The 8,624-nt window shown below is 42.5% G+C and overlaps 1 protein-coding gene across 4 annotated transcripts; it reads right to left on the bottom strand.

Annotated features, from left to right (window-relative positions):
* Positions 1 to 1,196: 1,196 nt before the first annotated feature.
* Positions 1,197 to 8,618, bottom strand: MEAF6 (MYST/Esa1 associated factor 6). Of its 4 annotated transcripts, XR_003256683.1 has the most exons (7): positions 8,514 to 8,618; positions 8,319 to 8,406; positions 7,550 to 7,595; positions 6,471 to 6,663; positions 3,123 to 3,180; positions 2,453 to 2,486; positions 1,197 to 1,960 (listed from the first exon to the last, which is right to left on the bottom strand). XR_003256683.1 is itself a non-coding variant. In XM_026086006.1 (6 exons), the coding sequence occupies exons 1-6, from the start codon at positions 8,561 to 8,563 to the stop codon at positions 1,952 to 1,954; spliced, it is 420 nt and encodes a 139-aa protein (XP_025941791.1). In that variant the 5' UTR covers positions 8,564 to 8,618; the 3' UTR covers positions 1,197 to 1,951. The 4 variants fall into 4 exon arrangements, 3 of the variants coding, with proteins under 3 accessions (XP_025941791.1, XP_025941792.1, XP_025941790.1); XM_026086006.1 differs by lacking the exon at positions 3,123 to 3,180; XM_026086007.1 differs by lacking the exons at positions 2,453 to 2,486; positions 3,123 to 3,180.
* Between the last annotated feature and the right edge of the window lie 6 nt (positions 8,619 to 8,624).

Genomic DNA, 8,624 nt, shown 5'->3' with positions numbered 1-8,624 from the left:
AATCCTTGCTTTGGAACAGAAGTGGAAGTAGTGCAAGAAAAACTGCTTTTGTACCAAGGCCATGCAGTCACAAGCCATCAGCTAAGACTTCTTTTTTTCCAAAACTATGGAAAAGCAAGTCCTTTTAGAAGTATACAGTAGCCTAGTTCTTTCATCCCCCTCATTTAACCTTTCAAGAGGAGTGACTTAAAACAAAAAAAAACTAGGACAGCTTTGCTGCTTTCCTCTTAAGTCATTACATCCCTACACTCCCCCGCAGATAAGCAGCCATCAGCCCATGACAAGAGTGCCAGCCAGGAGTTTACTGAAGGCTAAGCCAGCTCCAGCCATGAGTATTCGACTGGCAAGAATASAGAGCTGCCTCGATCCCTGAACCGGAAAACAGAACAAGGGAGAACTTTGCTCTCATAGACTTTTCTCCCGCATGACTTTACTTCCATTGTCAGGAACTATTCTACACTGAGTAGGTGCTTGCATGAAGGGACCGGGGGGGGGGGGGGGGGGGGGAGGTGCATTTTGAAAGGGGGATGTGGGCAGCGACACTGGGGGTCAAGACCCTACTACCAAAGGCAAACACGGCTCTTACTGAGCTGCAAGGAGCCAAAGAAAAAGACAGAGACCAGGAGAGCAGAGGTATAACAGACCAGAGTTAGCACTCAGCTATACCAAGTGCACGTGCAAGCGCTTGGTGGGGGTGTAAGGCAAGTGATACACCTTTTCCCATAGTGCTCTCTCCATCAGCAAGGGTTAAGCAAACACAAAGCCATTATAGCCCAAATAAATAACATAGATAAGATACCACCTTGAGAAAAGTGCAGCCTATTTCAACATCAGCATTGAAATCTTGACCTGGCTACTGTGAAAAACACCCAACACTCATCTCTCTGTGCACTTTTCCAGTGGCAATCGAGACTGCTTGTCTCTTATCTGTAGGCATTCTGCCAGTATCAGCAAGAACTGACTTACATCCAAGTTCTACCTTGAAGCAGGATTAGCTGAACACAGTTGGATATTAGTGCCTAGCAATCCTTCCAAGTACTCAGTGTTACGTCTACCAGAGGAACAAAGGTGCAAAGAATCACAAGCCAGACTAGGAGCAGCTACTATGTGAAAGTGGAAGAATTCCACAGAAGCCCTCACAGAGCAGATGACGAATTAAAAGCACTAACAGTCAAATTTTTGGACTGAACAAAATGTGAGAAGAGAGACAAAGATGTAACTTTTATTGTTTATGTACAAATGACAGAGGTTTGTATTAAAAAGAGAATCCACCCAACCTCAAAGACAGCAAAGAGCAAGATGGCTTTGAGCTCAGCCTTCCCTGTATCTAAAAGCACTACACAAACTTTAAAGGGTTCCTGTTTAAAATAAAATTAGAGAAAAGGGTTAACCACCTTCTTCTCTGCTTGAATAAGAATTCAAATGGGTTGTTCCACAAAATGAAGAACCTTCCTCTCTATACGGATTAAAACAAACAAACCAAAAGCCAATTTATTAACTATACACTTCGGATAAAAGAAAAACGAAACAAAAACCACACAGCTAAATAGCAGTATCAAAAGTAAACTAACAGTCTTACAACGTGGATGGGACATACTGAATCATACCCCAATTCCAGTGGAAAAGGAAATATCTCTCCATGGTTATTACAGATGACAGGGGTGTCAGCAGCAAGATCAGCCAACTGTAGGAAATTCCCGACTGAGCTGGAAGCACAGAATACTCAGGAACCCAAGACTACTACTACTACAACACCTTAGTCTTCCTGCAACTCAGGTGATTTGAAAGTGATGCAAAGTACATGGTCCAAGACTGAGTTCTTTAGAGTGAGCCACTCCCATCTGCAGACGCTCGGCCAGAGAGCTGCCATCACGCTCATTCAGTCGACTGGCATTTTTCTCAGTAGGGATTCACGTAGACCTAAATCCCGGAAGCTTCAGCACTGATGAGTCTAGTAGTCCTGCAGAGAAAGGAAAGAACAGACACATTAACACCCTTCTACTTCCAACTCTGCTTGCAGAGCTGGGATTCTCAGTCTTCTCTCATTTCTACATACCATTAGTTGCAGACAAAAAAGAAAAGAGATTTTTTTTTTCTTGTAGCTTAACATTTTAAAGAAAGGACCCTTCAAAACCTTAGCTCAGGAATGCATCATCCAAAACCAGGTACTTCTAATATTCCAGATCATGACAAGACAGAAGAACACAAAACAGCTTTTTTCATAGAAAGTGCAGGGGTCTTCTAACTGTGACCTAGCTTCAGAACAAGCCTACCTGGGCTTATTTATTGTTAAATCCGCAAGCCAATGCTTATTTCATACCAAGATATTCCTCAAACATGAAAAATAAGAACTTAAATTACAGCAGAAGCAGGCTTTTTAAGATTAGGAGTCAGTCAGCCACTCAAGTGTATGGATGAGCAATGAAAACAATGACAGAGCACTGATACTTACGGCTCTTGGCTTTTTGTTTAACTTGAGATCAATCCTGTGGTTGGAAAGATAAGAGAAATGTCCATTTCAATACATTAAACCAACACCGGAGTTCAAAGAACCAGCTACTGCATATGGCACAGGCTACAACAAAGACTATTTGGTTAATTCAATCCACATTCTCAATTCAGCTGAGCCAAATCACTGTCCCAGTATTACTGGACAAGGAGCAGCAAGGAGAAAGAGAGTGGATTCTTTTCTTTATTCTTTGCCAAAATGCATATTCCGCCCACTCAAAAAAAAAGAGTTAACAAAGGTTCATAATAAAATCACAGGGAAGTTACGCAGCATAAAGAAATGAGGTTAAATATGCATGCTCTATGTTAATTTATTAGATGTGTAACTATGCCATAGGTAGTTATTCAGACATAGTGGTAACKGTTATTTACTTGGAATAGAGATAGGAGTTTGAGCTGACAGGGATTATAGAAGTCAAGGGTACTGAGTTTATTACATTTTTCCAGAAGGAAATATCCAAATCTACACTAATCTCCTTATGAAGCAAAGCCAGAAGAATCAAAATTTAACTAAGTTTTTAAGTTAAAAAGTTTATCTATTTAAAAATGGAATAGAGAGGTAAAGAAGAGTGAAGTTAATTTAATTTTGCTAAAGTTATTAAATAAAATGTTACCTCCATCACGCTTTTCTGTTTTTAAAAAAAACTTCCCAGCCTAACCTAATATACATACCTACAATTAAACAGATAAACTATGGGTTAGAAAGGTCTCAAAAGGCACATTGGTGTCTACACACTAACAACACAGCACAAGTACTAATTCAAGTCAAACTTACTCAAAGTCATAATCAAACATGCCAGACGGGCTGAGGGGCAGCATTTGAAAGGAAGAAAGCAATAGAAATTAATATACTAATGAATTAAATAAATTAGTTGATTAGCCACCCTAGCGAGATTACTAAAAAAAATAAAAATAAAAATAAAGCCAGTGTTCAAATGCCATAAAGTTCTTAAAATATCTTAACCAGAATTGGGCACAAAAAGCACTCCAGATTTGGCAATCCAGAGTCCCCCTCCCCAATTTGATTTCCGAGAAAAAAAAAAAAAAGTGTTAAGACAGAGGCAGAGTGGTTTTATGGAGGGAATTTTATGTGCAGAAAAAGGAAGTTATCAAGTACTTGAAAGTGCACACTAGCTCACAGGCAGAGGAAAAAAAAATGATTTGCTTGCAAAAACAAACAAATGGGTGGTCAGAAAGCAGTGGCTTTGTCTAGATTATTATGGCAAAGCAAAGCTTGTTCAGGCAGATAGGTGGAGACAACCATAAAACTATGTGGCTAACTATGCATTCAAATATTCTCATAACGTGCGCACACACACACACACACACACACACATTCTCTTTCACTCGCTTCGTTTAGAAAGTGAAAAAGATAACATGGTGAATTGGCTGAATCTAATTACAGTTTGGTTATATTCCCACAGGTTGTCTTAGCATTCACACTGATTCCACAGCACTGTCTTTAGAAAGAGTTCTTCCTGAAAGCTAACCACTGTATTTGTTGGAAAGGACTTATCATCATCAAAACGCCTGTAACTCAGTAGCTTTTCAGCACTGAATTTCTAAGAGGAAGCAGTAGTGTTTCCTCCTGAAATTTTTGGCCATTAAAGTAGCTGAACACATAGAAAATAATCATCTTGGCCCTTCTGCAGTCCCAGAGGGAACTGAGGACGACTTCAACAAGAACACTTAACTTCCATCTGATTCCCTGCTTTTAACTAGAAACAAAACTGCATATTCAGATAGAGTTCTGCGCACTCTGAAGCCAGGTTTCAACACTGCTGCTTGGTCATGTACCAAGCAGAAAAGCCTAAGTTATTTACAAGTAGAGTCGGTGCACCTTCAAGGTGTCCATTCCCAGTACTTTACAGTTCTTCAGGCCTCGGTGAGCAGAACCCAACTTTATGCAAGCAAATGGAAGAGCTTCTGAAGAAGAACTGCCATAAAGGGAACCTCCAAGATTTCTTCCCCCCGCCCCATTACATGACATTCAAGGAACAGACACACACAGGTCTGTTTCTAAAGAGCACTCCAGGCTGCAAAGCATTTTAAAGCACTTTTAGTTACACTTTCAGTAGATGAAGACTGTTTTTTTTAAACCTAGATATACTCAAAAATTCTATGGTCTTTTTTGCTGACATTTAGGGGATAGTCAGTAAGAGCAATCACAATTTTAACAGTGTTTTTATTAAATACAAGCTTGGTTACCTTCATTATCTGGCCATGCTAAGCATTACAGAATAGTCAGTTATTAATTGCAAAAGCCTTTCCATAATTTAGATTTGTCTGATGCATCTCTTAGGATGATGATAATAATTGCCATACCAGATCAGATCAGGGCTCCTCATGTCCAATATTCTGTCTCCAACAGTAGCCAGCATCAGCTGCTTCAGTGGAAGGAATGTACAAGAAACCCCAAAGCAACATAACCTTTCAGTAGGGTAGGTTCTTCCTAACTCCTGTTGCCAAAGTTTGGGTTACGTAATGGAGCAAAAGAATGTATATTATTTACAACATTTGTAACACAGCTGCAGTGGATTGGTTTGTTTGTTGTCCATATAAGCATTTAGTAGAATAATTTCTAATTTGTTTGAAAAAACAATTTTCTTCTGCTGTACTTCAATTTTACAGCTTGCTTTTCTGAACTTGCTTACAGGGGTAATTTTTTGTGTTACCCCTGAACTTCCTTCCAATTATCTACAGACAAAAAAAAAAAAAAAAGTTTTAAGCTGCTTAGGATTCCTAGTTTATGAGGAATCAAAGAGGACATCCAATATTTTAGGATGATTGCCCAATTAAGACTGTAGGAAGAAAATCCTGATCTAAGTATTAAAGACATGCTAATGACTCAAAACCTCATTAAGGAGAAAAGGCAGTTAAACAGTTTGCAAGCACTTTACCTACCTCTGTATCTCCCAAATGAATTTTTCCCCAGCAATCTTAGTGAATTTTTACCACTGCTCTTTAAAACATTTCTCTCTCCTGCAATTGTATGGAAAGTTCCCTCAGAGAGGGAACCCTGTCCCTACACAGAGCCAACAAGCGCCAGGTAGAAGGAATGTTTGGTTTTTTTGATCTCCTTCACTTCTAATAATCTTTAGGTATCAGTTACAGCAATCATTTCCAGAGAGGCACAGTTCTAAAGTAAGTCTCTGTCTCTTCTTTCCCAAAGCACACATTTCCAGGTATTTCTGTTTCTAAGGGCACATCCCCACAGCACATTATCATACTCTTTAGGAATTTTTGAGCTAGCTCTTATTGCAGGGTGCTGAGACAAGGTAAGAAGTAGGTTATGCTAGCCCAGGGGAAATGCCACTGTAAAACAGTTAGATTATTTCTGATGCCCCAGCCATCAGCCCRCTAGGCTGCACCACGCCTTACAGGCCTACCTTAAGGTTTCTGACGCACAAAGCAACTCTCATAAGCTAAAGGGAAAGAGACTCAGTTTGGGACAACAAACAGAAAGGGTTTGGAGTGGAAATCTCGGTGAAAATATTGGGGGTGTCCATAATGCCCCAAACATTCTGATTTGCTTTTTCACCACAGAAAGTACTGATATTTCTGTTACTGAGTTCTGCAGAAACCAACAAGTGAGCACAGGAAGCTAGGCAACTATCTTCCGCTACAGGAGGGAAAACAGTTTTATTCTCCTTGATAGACAGGAGAATTGAAAAGGCCCAGTCACAAGTCTAGCTGTATCAGAACTAGAATTACTACCTGTGCAGACAGCTTGTTTTAGCTACTTTAGCATGCCTTCCCCTCCTTGATGTAATGGGAGCAATGGGATCCTGATGAATACTACAGGATGCATACAACTTAAAAACAAGAGAAATTACCACAACAAAGAGGTAGCCTGAGCTGCTCATTACGCTAGCAAATTACTAGTTCCTTTCACATAATAAGGTCAATTCAACAACTAGCCATTCAGAAGGCATGACAAGAAGGCTGCTGGTGCCACTAACCTGTGTCGATTTTTGTTCTTCCTTTTTTTGTGGCTGCTGTGGTGGCTGCCAGAGGAAGTAGAGGAAGCAGCTTTCTGGGGTTTCACCCCCTGCACAGATCCATCCAGCTCTTCAGCATCCTCCTGGTTAGGCTCATTCTCTTGATTGTGGAAGTCTGGAGAAGTGTCACTTTCTGTCCCACTGCCTGGCTCCCCTAGAGCACGACAAACACGGAGGAGCATAGTGGTTACTTCCCTGCAGCTCACATCCCAGGCCTGGCCAAACTCTGAACCCACTGTGAGCCTGAGCAAACGGAGCAACCTCCAGCAAAGGTACATAGGGCAGCAAGGGCATGCTGAGCCATGCGACACCCAGAGGTAAATAAGACAACCTGAAAAATATGTCTGAAGTATAGCAAGCTACCTCCTCAGTGACCGAGGCACACCAGAATTGCATCTGATTTGATATCAATTACAAAAATATTTTTTTAAAAATCCGAACATTAATGGCTAACATTCTCAAAGCTCTAGGGGAAAAAAAAAAAAAAAAAAACCTATGAAAACTAAAGTTTTCAGCTCCAAGCACTGGAAACCCAGCACTGCTCTCTGATCAGCACATACTGGTTTCAAAGTCACAGTGAGAGCAAGACTGACTCAGGAGAGAGGTAAACAGAGCTCGCAACAGACTGCAGGGTATCTGAACGTGGAGCACTCAAGTTCTCCCATAATCACAACTTACTGAAAGACATACAAACAAAAAAATGCATTGGAGACAGAGTCTAGAGAAGTTGAAGCAAAGAGCATCAAATCCATTTAAATATGCTTTATATCCTTGCTTCAAATCCTTGAAATATATACTAAAGATAAAAGCTTACTCAAGAAAGGAAGCTCAATCTTACTTGTAATGTTTCTCACAAGACCCCTTTCTTGACTTTTATAGCTAGAGCATATGTTGGGAGTACTCTGAAGCTCATCTAAGAGGACCGGATGCTGGTCCCCAAAAGGTGAGTGCGCTAATGGAATGGCAAGTACACAGCGGATCCAAAAGTTTATTTCTTTCCAAATTAGTTGTGTTCAGAGCAGAATGAAGAAGTGACTTACGCTTCTCAATGAGCTGGTCTTGAACTCCAGCTAATGCACTGACCGCCTAGAAAATCAAAAGGGATTTAATGAAAGCAGCAATTCACTTACTTACTTGTTTTCAAACATCCAATAAAAGGGAATCACCTCAGAGGAAGACACACTAGGCCTTTGCTTCAAAGAACTTACAACCCAGCACCAACGTGGCGCAACAAAAATGGGAGTTAGGAGCAAAAAGAAAGAGACAAAGTGGACAGCAGTGACAGAAGTATATGGTGCAGGTGTTTCTTGGCTGCGGTTACCTTTCACCTCTCCAGACACTAGGAAAAAGAGTTTTCTGAAAAAGATTGCAACATGGAAGTTAAAATGCTAGGGAAGGGAGAAGATAAAAACGTGCACAGCAGCTTAAATGGGAAACTGGTCCTGCAGCAGCCGCAGCATCCACCACGATACCTCCTACAGTACAGAGATCACCCTGGTATTAAGTGTGGGGACGGGAACGGCCCCGCTGGGCTTTGCTCTCAGTTGAGCCACCGCCAAGCTGAGCAAACGCCAGGCAGCTTGGGGCAGCGAGGCTGGGCGATTCCTGCCTTGGGGCTGGTGAGACTAGGGGGCTCCCTCAGGGCAGCAAGGCCGGGCGATTCCCCTGGGGCTGGTGAGACAGGGGAGGTTCCCTCGGGGCAGTGAGACAAGGCGACTCCCTCGGGGCAGCACAGCGGGGCGATTCCCTCTGGGTCATTGAGGCTGCCGGAGGTGGTGGGTGCACGGGGACCCGCAGCGCAGCACTCACCGCGGCCGAGGTGACCGAGGACTTGCTGAAGAGCCGCTCAGCCTCCTTGAACTTGCGGTTCCTCCGGTCGTTTTTGCTGTTGGAGTTTCTGAAAGAGAGAGTGCAGCAGCGGCATGGCAGGGCCTGGCAGGTGGGCAGCCGCGGCGGGCGGACGGACGGACGGCTGGGCCGGGCCGGGCCGGGCCGGGCACTCACTTCTGGTTGGTGAGGTAGCGGTCCCAGCCGCGGATGATGTTCCCGTACATCTGCGTGTCCTCCAGGTAGCTGCCCTCGAAGGCGTAGATCTGCCGCTCCAGGTTGGCCAGC

This window comes from Apteryx rowi, unplaced genomic scaffold, assembly GCF_003343035.1.
Source record: "Apteryx rowi isolate R43461 unplaced genomic scaffold, aptRow1 scaffold_68, whole genome shotgun sequence".
Lineage (NCBI taxonomy): Eukaryota > Metazoa > Chordata > Aves > Apterygiformes > Apterygidae > Apteryx > Apteryx rowi.
This window is presented reverse-complemented; position numbering and strand designations above follow the sequence as displayed.